The sequence below is a fragment of the Rousettus aegyptiacus genome, unplaced genomic scaffold, assembly GCF_014176215.1.
Source record: "Rousettus aegyptiacus isolate mRouAeg1 unplaced genomic scaffold, mRouAeg1.p scaffold_m13_p_17, whole genome shotgun sequence".
In the NCBI taxonomy this organism is placed as follows: Eukaryota; Metazoa; Chordata; class Mammalia; order Chiroptera; family Pteropodidae; genus Rousettus; species Rousettus aegyptiacus.
Genome location: NW_023416292.1, coordinates 21759717 through 21774037, shown reverse-complemented (window position 1 = coordinate 21774037; position 14321 = coordinate 21759717). Strand labels below are relative to the sequence as shown.

Below are 14321 nucleotides of genomic sequence, written 5' to 3'. Positions count from 1 at the left end.
GGCGAGGCAGCGGGTTCTCATTCTGGTCCGCCACTCGCCCTCTGCAAGCCACGGGCAGCGAGACCAAGGAGAAGACGAAGCCCTCAGGGCCCTCTCGTCCCTCGCCCCGCTTCGCGCACGGGGTCCCCGTCCCCGTCCCCCAGCTCCCCGGCCCTCTCCTGCCCCACGCTGGGGGCTGTCCTCGGAGCCCGGCCCGCCTGGCGCCTCCCTCGGGGCTGCTCCACCTCTTCCTGCCCCGTTCCGCTGCCAACGCGGATGACACGGACGCTGCCGGCCGGCGGGGTGAGGCGCCTCGCGCCACTTATGCCTCGGCTACCTGAGGTGTAACGACAGGGCAAAGTCGGCTTTAGACCGGGCCGAGGGCAACATTGTGTCTCAAAGGACGGCTGGCGAAGGCAACAAGATAACGGGACTGAAGATCAACGGCGCTGTTCAGCACTAGCGTCACTGGGGCACGTCATCGGCACCGGCGGCAACGCCTTCCTCCCAAGCATGTGACCGTCCCCCGACCTTCTCGCCAACGCCCCTCGCCTTCGTCTCCTGAGCAACGCGGGTCGGCTTCGCCTGGACCCGTGCCTCGCAGGCGGCTGCCCTAGGTGACCGCGAATGAACGCCTGCCGCCTCTCGCCTTGATCGGCCTTTTGATTTTTAAGTTGACACATCCAGGCTTCACCTAATACTTTTTCTTGGAAGGATTCCCCAGGGGATTTGTTCATTAAAAAAACAATTATTGGAACGTACCGCGTGCCAGGCGTGGTGAGGAACGCGAATCGTCCTCGAGGGCAAATGACGGCGGGCTCTCCCTTCCGCCCAGCGCTACCGCCGGAGACACTGTATTTCACGTTGGTTCATTTGGACACACAAAATTCAAAATAACTCAAAAGGGGACACGGCGTAGAAGTCGCCCCCCCCCCCCGGCTGTGTCCTGGTCACCCGGCTCCAGTCTCCTGGGTCGGCTGCCGTCACCGTTTCCTCCCGCAGCTCTTTAGTGCGTGCGTGTGTGCGTGCGTGTGTGCCCGTGTGTGCATGTGTGTGTGCGTGTGCGCCTATGTGTAGGTGTGTGTGCACGTGTGCGTGTGTGTGCATATGCTCTAGTACTTGTTCTCAAACACAGTCTGTCGCCCAGAAGGTCTCTCCTACATGTGGCTTATCCTCTGACTGAGTCAGGCATCGCTTCGCACTCGGAAGTCAGAGTTTCCCGCCCGGGGACTCTGTCCGGCTGTCCCCTCTGGACTCCCCTCTCACTACCACGTCCGTGTCATAATCCGACGCGTCCGCCGACAGCCAGCTCGGGTGGGCTCTCTCCTCCCGTGAGGCCTTCCCCGGCACGCTCTCTCCCGCCCTCAGACCCACACGGCCCGCGGGATCCCGTCGGGCTGCGCCCCGCCTCGCGCCTGAGTTATTTCCGACCTGTGTCTCATTCTTCTTAATAACTGGTGAGCTCACTCATTTCTTCTGCCAGTTTTTAATTATGCGACATGCCCGGCATTGTTCCATCATTCCACCTCGTCAGGGAGAAGGACCATTTTAAGCACATAATTATGTAATTCCTAATTTTGGTCAAGTACAGTGCCTGATGCATAGTAGGTGATGAGTAGATAGTTGTGAATGAGTGGATGGGTGGGCGGGCAGGTGGGTGGATGTGCGGGTGGATGGATGGGTGGGCGGGCAGGTGGGTGGGTGGGGGTAATCACAGAAGGCGCAGGCGGGGCTACACTATTGGGTCACTGGGCTTTGCTGTGTCCGCAGTGATGGTGGTGCAGAGTGTGCGATGAGCTCATCTGGAGTTTACGAAGCTCGTGGAATTTCTGTGTCGCCCAGGGTTGCCAGCCGACTGTCGCCGAGGGCCGTGAGTGTGGGGATTTTGGAGGGAGGGCACGACCGCCCCATCTGCTCTCCAGACTCTGACCTGGTCACAGCACCGCCCACCCTTCAGCCCCATCGGGGGCTCTCCCGACGTCTGTCCGGCGTTTCTCCCCAGCCCCTCTGAGCTGAGGGACGGTGTGTCTCATCCTTGCAGGTTTTTGGCTCCAGACAACCTTCTGGAGGGACTTTGGGTGGGCAGCCCCGGGAGGGGGTATGGAGAGAGAGCCACTGACCTTCTGGCCGCTGCCTCTGGGGTGCGTGAACTTGGCTGCCAGAGCCGGCGTCCGGGGACTCAGCTGGAGGGAAAGAGTTAAGTGGCCCTGCCTTCTGCCCGGGTCCTGAGCCTCCATTCCTTCCCAGAGAGCTGCAGGCTCAGCCAGAGGCTAAATTTAGAAGGCGGCTAAGGTTTCCCGTTCACAGCTGTCCTGCCCCTCAGAGAAGACACACTGAGGAGAGGAGAAGGCTGGTGCCTGTTTCTGGTCAAGGCTCCGGCCACTTCATCCGGTCCCCGGTCCTTGGGCGGCTGCGCCTGGCCGTGGAGGCACAGGCGGACACAGGCGGATACAGGCGGATACAGGCGGATACGCGGTGAGTGTGCTGCTCCTGTCACCGCGTCCCGCGGGCTGGGACTTACAGCCGGGGGAGGCCGGGCGGGCTGTCCCGAGACGAGAGTCAGGGCCCTGCCGCGTCTGGGCCCGGCTCCCGGGGACTTCGCGTCCTGAATGGACGGACACGCGGCGCCTGGGCCACAGGCGGTCACTCTGGTGGCCTTGGCCGGAGACCCTGACGAGGGCCAGCCGCCCCTCCCCCGCAGAGGCGAAGGGCGTGCGTGTGTGCGAACGGAACCGCCTGTGTGGTGCGGGGAATTCACGTTTTTCGACCGCTTTAGCTTTTGTTCGGGCAAACGCCTGCGTGCCCGCCCCACACTCGCCGGCGGCTGCCGGAGGAGACGGCTGTCGCTTCTTAAATCTCGTGACTCCAAGGCGGGGGCTTTACAGAGCGGGGTGTGCGTCTCGGGGTCCCGGGGACAGTGGCTGGGCCAAGGCTGGCTCGGCCTCCCCCAGTAGGGGATTAGCATGTGGTGACCTTCCCTCTCCTGGTTCCAACGAGGGGCCATGGCGGACACAGCCCTGCCCCCCACCGAGCCTCCGGGACCAGATTCCATAACTGCCCTTCTCATGCCAAACTTACAGAGGCTGCTGGGCTGTCATGGCGACCGGCGGGGACCCCGAGGAGGAGCAGGTGGTCCCGAGCGAAGAGGACGACGTGGACGTGAGGGCCGTGCAGGCCCGGTACCTCCGCAGCCCCTCCCCCAGCCAGTGAGTGCGCCGAGCCCCGCACCGCCCCGCGCGGGGTGGGACGCAGGGCGGGCCCCAGGGAGCCTACGTGTCCCCATGCCACACGCGTTGTCGAGCGCCTTTCGCACGTCCCGCCGTCCCGAGGAGGCAGGCGTGACAGCAGAGCGAGCGTGAGGGCGCGTCGGCGTGCCCGGGGTCGAGCGCGCGGTGGGCCCGAGACAGGAACGACCGGACTCGGAGGGGGCGCGGGAGGCTTCCCGGAGGCGGCGACACTGGGCCCCGGCCTGGAGCGGTGGCTGGCGTCTGACGGGGGTACCGGAGGGGCCGCCCGATTCACCGGCGCCGAGGCTGGGTCTGGGGGCGGCGGAGCCCAGACTGCGAGAGGCGGCGGGACCAGAACAGGCCGCGGGCCCGGCGCCGGCCCTGAGGGGATTTCAAGCCGTGTCTTCCACACGGGGAGGTGTGCTCAGGGCACGTCGACATGACGCCGCGTCCCGGACGGTCTCCTTCGTTACGTGACACCTTACGACTCTCTTTTACATAAAATCATTGAGAACGCGCTTTGAGGTAGAACGAAAAATTTTCATGAAATTTTGAGAGGAACCGTGAGGCATCGAAGAAATGCTTAGTTGCCGCTAACGCAGCGGTTTGTCTGCCTGTCTACTTTCTTCTGGCAGAAAAGACAGTGAGGGACCGACTTCTAATCTTAGCTCTGCTGCCGAATTGACGTGACAAAACACTTAACCCCTTGAGCCTGTGTCCACTGGTCTGTACGAAGGGAAGGAAAGACTCAACTGGGATGTGTCGGGGGCGCTTCACCCCGAAGTTCCAATGGATCTGCTTCGCTTTTTCTCCGTTTTCCTGGGGTCTCGCTGGCTCCTGCTTTTGGGGGCTGGAAGGGGTTCCCCACTGGAGTGAGATGGGGATGAGGGCGCGAGCTCGTCACCCACGGGCCTGGACACTTTGTCCAAATGGAGCTCCGGGACTTGTCTTTTAAAGTCCAGTGCTATTTTCCCACTTAGAAAATCCGTCAGAATTGAGACTTGACATGTCCCCCTGCCCCCGCGCCCTCCGGACGAGGCGGAGGCGGCTTCGGGTGCGGCTGGGCGGGCGGCGGTTCGTGCAGCAGGTACAGGCACGGTCACGCTCACCACCGTCGCGGACACGTCTGTCCCACTCCAGCGAAGTCCAGGACGGGAATTGCCGGCCCTCGGTGTTCAGGCTTCCGCCTGCCAGTGCTCGGCGGCACCAAGAGGACACGGGGCCCCTCGGGACACGGGGGCCCCTCGGGACACGGGGCCCCTCGGGAGGTTGTTACGGGCCGGGCCGAATGTGGCCCTTTTGCTGCCACGTGGCTGCCACCGTGAGCGGTCAGCGTGGTCTGCTGTGGGCGGACGGGAAAGGGGGTCCGTGCGCCCAGGAAAACGAGCGGCCGGCCGGGTTCGCTGGTGCGGCGCGGTCTGAGGCACCGCGCACCCCGTCAGGCAGGTAACGTCTGTGTGCCCTCGCCGTCCACCCATGGGACACATTTACGGGCTCCCAGGGGAGACGGCGTTGCCCCGCTCACCTTCAGAGAGGTTTGGCTGGCTGTGTCCTGCTCGCCTTTGCTGCCCTGGGGTCTGAGTGCCTGGCGCGACTATTTCCGAGGGACCCCTGGACAGGAAGCAATCGGCAGTCGGGGGGCCTGGGCCGAAGGACCCCAGTTCCGCCTCACCCCGCGTCTGGACAGCCTGTCCAGTCCCAGCATTGGCTTTCCAGCTTTGCTGGCGGGGGGACAGACGTAGCACTTGCATCTCAGCTCAGAGCACGTACGCAGCTTTGCAGACACCTTTAACAAGATTTCACAAAACTGTCCTTCCAGTGGGTGGCGCTGTTCCATGATGCCTTCCTTTGCTTCTGTCCAGCTGCTGGGCAGGGCCCGATGAATCGCTTTTACGGTGCGCTGATGGGTCACAGTCTGCGATTGTGGGTCACAGTCTGCGATTCTGAAGAGCTCAGGCTGAAAGGAAGCCGCGCCTTCCCCTCTGCTCAGGAAGTCCGTCACACTCGGCTTTACATGTCCCTTTCAGTTCACCCTCAAGGCTTTGTAGCCGCTTCCTCCTGACCCTCTGGTGAGGGCATCGATCCCAGAGCCTCGCTCCCCGCCTGCCTCCCTGGGCAGCCAGGCCCCGCTGACGCCGATCAGGGCGCACGTTGGCTCCATCGCGTGGTGCAGGTGGCGGCTCGGTCAGGTCATAAATCACCGTGCGGGGCCGCAGTCTCGCTGACCTTGTAGTAGGAGCAAGGCCAGCGTCTGAGTCTCCCTCCTGCCCCCTTCCTTCCTGCAGCCCTGACCCTCTGCAGCCACCAGGGACCGGCTCCTCGGCCCCCGGACGCTGGTCCTGTCGGGGCCCGCCCTGTGCCCCCGGGCATCTCGGGGGTGCCAGCCGCGTGCTCGCCCCGCAGGCCCCCATCCCCTCCTCTCCTGGCAGCTGGCTCATGAACACGCTGACCCACAGCCTGCAGGTGACACCGGGCGACCTCGGGCTTTGTTTCTTGGCCTCACGCTCCGCCTCGCAGCTGGGGGCCGGCGAGGGGCTCCTCAGCAGCGTCCTGGGCTGAGTCCTCGCGTGGGATCCCTCGGACTCACTGGCTTTCCCTGTACGTCTGTCTTCACCACGGAGACCGCCCAGAGTCAAGGCCAGTGGCCGTGGCCCTACCTCTCGTGGACCCTTTAATCTGCCGTAAGAGGGAAGGGCCCGCTGCCCACACGGGCCTCCGGGATGCAGTACATCTTGGCCCCGGCAGGGCAGAGTGGGCGTGGACAGAGCAGAGCCAGGCCCCACGGTTTTGCCACTGGCGCCCCGGGAACACGATGCCCAAGGGGCTGACACTCGACAAACACTCGTCTCTAATTGTCGCAGCTGCCACGTCCCCTTACATGGCACACTCTTCAGGACGACGTCAGCCAGGGAACCGTGAAATACCTCTTAAGCTGCTACTCTGAGCCGGACTTTGTGCAGGTGCTGGGAAGCCAACAGTCGTCACGACACCCAGCCGCCGTCCTGCCTCAGCGGGGGTCGGAGGGGGCGTGGTCCGGCGAGGGGGCGGGCGTCTCTCGGGGTGCCACAGGGAGCGGCAGGGGGTGGGGAGCGGGGTCGACTTGCCTGTGGACGCGATGACTGGCCTAAGAGCTGAGAGGCGGGCGACGAGGGCAGGACTGGGCAGCGGAAACGGCCTCCTGCAGAGTCCCCGGCAGAGGGCGACGTGAGGAGGGTGCGAAGCCAGACGGCCGGGTCCCGTCGAGGCGCGAGGCGGAGGGAACCTGGTGCAGGCCGAGGCCGGACAGGAGACGGGGCCAGAGGCCGCAGGGCCTGGACCCCCAGGCGGTGTGTGGGCACCTGGCCTCCTGCCTAGCATACTCCATCCTGGATCCAGCCGCCCACCTGTCCACCCTCCGTCCACCTGCTTAGTCGTCAAGCCTGCCGGGCCACCTTCCCCGTGCCGGAGATCCAGGGGGAAGTGAGACCAGCCTTCTCTACCTTTACAGGGCTCGCGTCCACCCCCGGCCGTTCTGGTCTGCGCCGCCCGACACACTGGCCGGCAGCAGACCAAGGCACGCCCTGGGAACCAGACGAGACCCTGTGGGTTCCCGTGACGATAACGTAGGTCGGTCGCGAGGCTCAGGAAACACGTCACCTTCAGACTTTTAGGAGCAACAGGACGACGGACAGAGGTTCCAGTTCTGGGCGAGAGGGTGCACGCCCCCTGCGCCTGGCCCGTCCCGTGCATTGCCCTCCCGACACCGGCACAGGACGAAGAGGCAGCCGCGCGAGGACCCCGGGCGGGGAGCAGCACCCGGCCGGCTGGGGACGAAGGCCGGAGCCCACGGTGCCGCCAGGCCGCCAGGGGTGGCGTCATTTTTCTCTCGAATACTCGGCCGCGACTCAGGGCAGCGTGACCGATGGCGGCAGTAGCCTGAGGCGGCTAAGGAATGGAATATTATTCAGCAATAAAAAGAAACGCGTTATCGATTCATGCGGGAGAATGGATGACTCTGAGAGGCATTTTGCCGCGTGAAATCAGCCGGATCCAAAAGGTTCCATTTACACCACATTCTGGAAAAGGCCACACGTGGGGACGGAAAGCAGCAGATCAGAGATGGCCGGGGACGAGGTACAGGGAGGGGCTGATTATAAAGGGGCAGGCGGCATGAGGGAGTTTTTGTGATGGGGAAAAAAAAAAGGTATGCATTAAAGCTTCTCATTTTTCTTTTAACCTCGCCGGACCTACAGGAAAAACTAAGTGGAAGGAGACCCAAGTCTTACTCGACGTTGGAAAAGGGGGGACCCCACGGGGGGGCACCGACCGCTGTAGTGCGGGCCCAGCCCTGTTTCTGCCCTGGGCTGGCCATGTCCTTCCAAGGGCCCCAGGCCACCCCTGCTGGTCTCTTTCTGGGAAATTGCCCTGAAATTTACCTCGGTCGCTTTTGCATCCCTGGAATCAGGCAGACGCTTGTGTGTGGTCAGGGCCAGGGCGGGGCGCTTGCACACGCCCGCACGCTGTCCCCGCGCTGGGCCCCCCCCCCCCCCCCCCCACCCGCAGCCGCTCCCTCCCAAGCAGGAAGACGCCTCGGCACGGAGGGCTTGGTGGTGGCCGTGCAGCCCGCCAGCCCCACGAAACCCGGGCCGAGGCCCTGCGGCCCTGATACTCGAGGGACAGGGGACGAGAGAATGGAAATGGGCAGCAGGCCGCGCGAGGGCGGGGACACGGGGGGGCAGTGTCCGCGCGAGGGCGGGTTCCTCCCAGCCGCAGCCGGCCCCCCGCCCCGCCCCCGCCCAGACCCCCGCCCAGACCCCCGCCCCATCAGGCTCCAGCTCAGGGGGCTCCAACTCTGGTGTGGAAACGGGCGGCCGCCGAGCCACCGGCACCCGCAGCCCCAGGCCCCCTCCCACCCCGTCGTGTCCCTCGGTGGCTGACATTAGACCCCGGTTTCCTGTGCAGAAGGGACCCCTCCCCGGCAGACGCCGCCCAGAGTCCTCTCACCCGAGTCCCCGGCTCTCGCAGGTGCTCCGTGGTCTCGGAGGCGGAAACGGAAAGCATCTTCATGGAGCCCATTCACCTCTCCTCCGCGGTGGCGGCTAAGCAGATCATCAGTCAAGGTAGCGATGGCAGCAGAGGCCGGGCAGGGGCAGTCGGGGAGCCTCGGGTCACCTGGAGACCCTTGGCAGGGGCCCCGGAAGGTGTCGGGGAGCCTCTTCTTCCCACCGCACTATGAGGCACCGATCCAAAGACGGCAGCTCTGCCGAGCCCTCCTCACCCGCCTTGGGCCAGAGGCGTGAATGCCACACGACAGTGTGACCCCGGATGGGCAGCTCTGCTCTGCCCTGGCACCTCCCACTGGGCTTTCGGGTAACCTCGGGGGTCCTAGGGTGGCTGGTGCTAGAGAGGAGACGCGAGAGCCAGGCAACGGCCAGGAGCCTCCGGAGAGTTCCAGGGCTTAAAATAAAGGCAACCTGGGCAAGGGCTGCGGAGAGCCTGGCTGCTCCCGGGTCACGCGCACCCCGCACGCGGAGGAGTCAGACCAGTGACAGAGAGAGGCGGGTGACAGAGAGGGCCGTTTGTCCGGTCTCGTGAACGTGCTGCTTTGTGTGGCACTGGGTTGGACACATACCAGGTGCTCAGGGCCCAGGTCTAGGGAACCGCCAGCCAGCCGTGGAGAGACACAGGGGAGCGAGGGGACCGGTGTCCCCCCGCCACACCCGTGTGCCCACGCTGCCCGACCACACGCGCCTGGGCCAGGCGGGGCCCTCCGCTGCCCACTCGGGCCCTCCCGGGAGGCCCGCCGGCATTCCGGCCCAGGCGCAGGGTCCTGGCAGCAAACCGGGCCACCGCGGGCGCCGCCCAGGAGCCGGGAGGTGTGGGGCCCCTGAGCCTCGGCTCAGCTCGCTGCCTGTCCCTCGCAGAGCTCCGGCGGCAGGGAGGCCGGGCCGAGGCCGAGCGTCTGGGCATGCTGGAGTCCGCCGAGCAGCTGATGATGGAGGACTTGTACAACCGCGTCCGCGAGAAGATGGACGACAGCGGCCTGTACAACACCCCCTGCGTGCTGGACCTCCAGAGGGCCTTGGTGCGGGACCGCCAGGAGGCGCCCTGGAACGAGGTGGACGAGGTCTGGCCCAACGTGTTCATAGCGGAGAAGTGAGTCTGGCCGCGGTTTCCTCCCCAGGCGCGGGGCTCTAAGCGGGAGGTGGGCGGCCGCCCGAAGGGCCTGACACACCAGTCCTGTTCTCTCCACCCTGCCCAGGGCCCGCGCCTTCTCGCTCTTGCTGGGGCGAGTCCCCGGCCCCTTTTGAACACTGCATTTGCAGTGAGCCTCAGACACCCCGGGGAGTAGGGAAGGTGGCACCCCCCAGCCGTGGCCCTCCTGACCGGCCCGGGCCGGCTGCATCTCGGTGGGAGGGCGGCTTGCTAGCTCTGACTCCGTCTCCCCAGGAGTGTGGCCGTGAACAAGTCGAGGCTGAAGCGGCTGGGAATCACCCACATCCTGAACGCGGCTCACGGCACAGGCGTCTACACCGGGCCCGAATTCTACACTGGCCTGGAGATCCAGTACCTGGGTGTGGAGGTGGATGACTTTCCCGACGTAGACATCTCCCAGCACTTCCGGAAGGCCGCCGAGTTCCTGGACGAGGCCCTGCTGACCCACAGAGGTGAGGGGGCCCGCCCGCCCTGGGCACTGGGCGGTCTCGGGGGGCACGTGGGGAGCGCTGCGGAAACCTGGCCGTGGCCGTGAGCCTGACCCACCCCGTGGAGGGGGCGGGGAGGAAAGGCGGGTCACTCACCCGGGGCGTGGGGCTGGGGGCTGGCACGTGAGGGTGAGGGGCCCAGCAGGGCTTCTGGCCTTCGACTCTTCCACGGCAGCGAAGGCAGAGAATTAAAGAGAGGAAGGAAAATGTGAGGTGCCGAGTGCGAGGCAGAGGTCGTGGCCGGGGCGGCGTGTGGGGGTGACGGCCAGCGCCGCGGCGAGGGCATCGAGAAAGGGACGTTTAAGCCGAGTGACGGGAAGGAAAGGCTGGGAGAGGAGCGCCGGTGGCCCGGGCGAGGGCCACGGCCCGGAGGAGCGCGAGCCGGGCGCGTGCGGGACGGGTGCGCTCGGCCCCGACTCCAGGAGCTGCCGCGAAATCGGAGCGAGGGGCGTGTGTGCGCGCGTGCGCGCGTGCGTGTGAGCGGGAGGGCCGGCTGGCGGCGGCCCGCGGAGGCCGGGGCGGAGGACGGCGTGACGGGGCTCCGAAGCCCCAGCTGTGACTTTCCGGCGTCCGGGGTCCGCGTCTCCGACTCGTCCGCCGCGGCCTCGTTCTCTCCTTCCCCCCACCCCCCCCATCCCCCTTTTCATTTCTCCTCCCTCGGATGCCCGGTGCGGCAGGGAGGATGGAGAAACGTCCTCCAGCGGTCGGTCCAGAGGCGGGGACGGTGGTCGGTTGCTCCCCCCGACTCTGCGCCCAGGTTCGGCCCAAGCGGGGGGTGTTCCCAGTGCTCAGGGCGGCCTCGCCGCCCTGTCCGATGTCCGTACTGCGGGCGCCATGGTGCTTGGCCGGACTGGACTTGGACTGGGATGAAGGCCAGAGGCCAAGGAAACACGTGAAGTCCAGCACGTGGAAACGGCGTGCGCTGCGGTTACATCGTTATTTCTTACGCTTTCTTTTCCTCCAGGGAAAGTGCTGGTCAGCAGCGAAATGGGCGTCAGCCGGTCGGCGGTGCTGGTGGCCGCCTACCTGATGATCTTCCACGACATGGCGGTCCTGGAGGCCCTGATGACCGTGCGCAGGAAGCGGGCTGTCCGCCCCAACGACGGCTTCCTGAAGCAGCTCCGCGAGCTCAGCGAGGAGCTGATGGAGCAGAGGGACAGGGACCGCGGTGGCCGGGAGGGCGAGGCCGCGGGGGGCGCCCGGGGGGCCCGGGTGCAGGCCCTCACCGTGGAGGAGGAGGAGGACGACATCGCCAGCCGCCTCAGTGGCTCCTCCCTGGGGGGGCCCAGCCAGGCCTCCAAGCCCCTCCTCGGCGACGAAGACCAGGAGGAGAGGCCGTATGCAGAGTGGAAAGGGGGGCAGGGCTCGCCCCCAGACGCGGTCCCCCAGGGTGGGCATGGCAGGGGCTGGGCCCAGGGTGGGGAAGAGCCCGAGGAGGAGGAGGACGTGGAGAGCATCATCCGGGAGTGGCAGAGCCGCAACGAGAGGTACCAGGCAGCGGCGCGCCGGGCGTGGGCGCGGGAGGAGCAGGAGGAGCAGGAGGAGGAGGGCGGCGCGGGCTCGGCGCGCAGGCGCGTGCGCACCGTGAGCGAGCACAGCACCTCGGACAGCGTCAGCAGCCGCGACGTGCGCGAGCTGAAGCTGCAGCTGAGCAGCCGGCGCGAGCGACGCGGCTCCGCGTCCACCGAGAGCAGCTGGGACGCGTGGACCCAGAGGCTGCTGGAGATCGAGGAGGAGGCGTCCCGGAGCGGCCGGCGCCGCAGCGGGCGCGAGGACGACCGCGCCAGCGTGAGCTCGGAGGCCAGCTCCTTCTACGACTTCTGCAGCAGGAACAGGGACAAGCTCACTGCCCTGGAAAGGTGGAAGATCAAGAGGATCCAGTACGGGTTTCACAAGAGAGACGCGGAGGCCGACGACGGCGGCAGCGAGCAGGGCGCCGAGGAGGCCGGGCCGGGGCCCGGCGCCCCCGCCGCCCACCTGCCGGCCTACCAGGCCTGGAAGCTGAGGCACCAGAGGAAGGTGGGCAGCGAGAACCGGGAGGACGTGGCGGCGCTCGGCAGGGCGGAGGACGCCGCCCTGGCCAAGAAGCGGCAGCGGCGGCTGGAGCTGCTGGAGAGGAGCCGGCGGACGCTGGCGGAGAGCCGGGCGGCGGGCGGCGGGGACGCGGGCGGCGCGGACGCCCCCCCGGCCGCGTTCCCGTCTGCGGCCGCCTCGCCCAGCGCCGACGCGGACACGGCGTCCGTGCTCAGCGCCCTCTCTGGGGCGGGCTGGGCCTCCGGCCCCTCCACGCCGCTGCCGGGCCTCCCCGTGGGGCCGGGGGACACCGTTTCCATCGCCAGTATCCAGAGCTGGATCGCCAGCGTGGTCAGCGAGACCCTCGCCCAGAAGCAGAACGAGATGCTGCTGCTGTCGCGCCCGCCGTCTGCGGCCAGCTCGAAGGGGGCCCCCGCCGCCGGCTGGCCGGGGGACGACCAGGGCTCCGTGCTGAGCGGGCAGAGCGCCTCCTCCCTGGGCCTCCCGCCCCCGAACCAGGCACGACGCGGGTCCGACGCGCGGTCCACACTGTCCTGCCACAGCGCGCCGGCCCCCGGGGCGGAGGGCGCGGGGCGCAGGGCGCCGGGGCGCGGCGAGCCCATGTACGGCCTCTTCGCCGAGCACGTGGACCTGCAGGAGCTGGGCCGCCGGGAGAGGGAGGCGCAGCTGGAGCTCAGGGAGAAGATGTCCGCGTACCAGGCGGAGAAGCTGGCCTCCGACCACGCGCGCAGCAGCCTCTTCAAGAAGAAGAAGGCCCAGGGGGGCGCGGGCGGCGGGGCCGAGGACGCGGACAGCGCCATCGGGAGCGGCGGGCGCTCCTCGCGCGGCGGCCCCCAGCGGCCGGACGCGGACGCCGGCTCCGCCCGGGCCGCAGGCGCCGAGGGGGACAGCGGCATTCACGAGTGGCTCAGCGGCCTGGGCGCGGGGGACAGGTCGCCCCCGCGCAGCGACTGGTCCGGCGGCCTGGGCGCGGGGGACAGGTCGCCCCCGCGCAGCGACTGGTCCGGCGGCTCCCGCGCGAGGCGCAGCAGGGCGTCGCTGCTGCACACGGAGTCCCGCGCCTCCAGCTACCGGTTCTCCAGGTCGTGGCTGGAGGAGCAGGACACCTGCGCCCGGCGCGGCGACGGCGGCTCGGCGCGGAGCAGCTCGCGGGTGTCCTGCGCCTCCACCACGGAGGGCAGCGAGACGCGCGCCTTCTCCAGGGCCACGTTCAGCGAGGCCTCTGGCTCCCGGGAGCCCAGCCCGGAGCCCCACTTCTTCCGCCGGAGCCCCGAGCCCCCCGCAGGCCCGGAGTCCCCGGAGCCGCGGCGTCGGGACTGGGCCGGGCCCGAGGACTGGGAGGACGAGGAGGAGTCCTGCAGGTCCGACTTCTCCGAGTTCGGAGCCAAGAGGAAGTTCACCCAGAGCTTCGCGAGGTCCGAAGAGGAGGGCGAGACGGCGAGGACGGCGAGCAGAGAGGAAGGGCGCTTCGCGGCGGGGCGGCGGGCGCAGCGCCGGGCGCGCGCCGCGGGCGCGGAGCAGGAGGCCGCGGACGACGAGGCGGTCATCGCCGCCTGGCGACGCCGGCAGGAGGAGACGAGGACGAAGCTGCAGCGGCGGAGGGAGGACTAGGCGGTCCGGGCCGGCCCGCGAGAGGCCGAGGCCGCAGGCGAAGCCCTGCAGCTCAGCACGCGGCTCGGGGCGCGCTCGCCACTGGCCGGCAAGGGACGGGATGTGGACGGGGTTCCGGGGGGGTGGGGTGGGTGGGGCAGTGAGGGGTGCCGGGGGGTGGGGCAGATCGCAGTGAGGGGTACGGCGGCGGGGGGGCGGGCAGGGGAGGAAGCCGTCCCGGGAGGGGCTGGACCAGCGGACGCCACTTCCGATTGTCCATCATCCTCTGAGCAGTGCCGCTTCCTCACGTGCCTGACGGGGTTCGCCGCAGACTAGGGGTAAGCTTGCGAAGGCGGAGAGCTCTGGGGCCGCCAGCTCGCCAGGAAGGCGGGGGACTCAGGACAGGTTCTGCACGGAGCGGTTCTGTCAGGAGACCCAGGGAACCTACCCCGCGGAAAGGCTCTCCCCGGCCAGCATGCGGAGTTCTGGTCGCTGCTTCTCAGTGTTTTTGGGTCTGCATTAAAATTGGCATGTTGTCCGATATTTCTTTTTTATTCTGGTCTCTTTTCCTTAAAAAAAAAAAAAATTTTTTTATTTGCTTCCTTTCTTGAAGCATATGCTAGACACTGGGCAGAAATCAAGGCAGACCAGAACTTGCCCTGAAGGAGCTAATAATAGTGTTAAGGAAGGAGCCAGGCAGTAGACAAAGAACTTAGACTGTTTCGAATACCGCTGATTTATGTCCTCTGCCCGCGCGGCTGCTGGTCTCTCCTTGCTGGAATGCGGGCTCCGTGGGGCAGGCATGTTT

At 67.1% G+C, this 14321-nt stretch overlaps 1 protein-coding gene across 1 annotated transcript; it reads left to right on the top strand.

The window, feature by feature from the left end:
• Positions 1-1855: 1855 nt before the first annotated feature.
• On the top strand, positions 1856-13534 carry STYXL2 (serine/threonine/tyrosine interacting like 2). Its single transcript, XM_036234703.1, has 8 exons — positions 1856-2020; positions 2227-2454; positions 3060-3185; positions 8211-8305; positions 9110-9341; positions 9636-9853; positions 10854-12855; positions 12904-13534. The coding sequence occupies exons 3-8, from the start codon at positions 3076-3078 to the stop codon at positions 13532-13534; spliced, it is 3288 nt and encodes a 1095-aa protein (XP_036090596.1). The 5' UTR covers positions 1856-2020; positions 2227-2454; positions 3060-3075.
• The last annotated feature ends 787 nt before the right edge of the window (positions 13535-14321 follow it).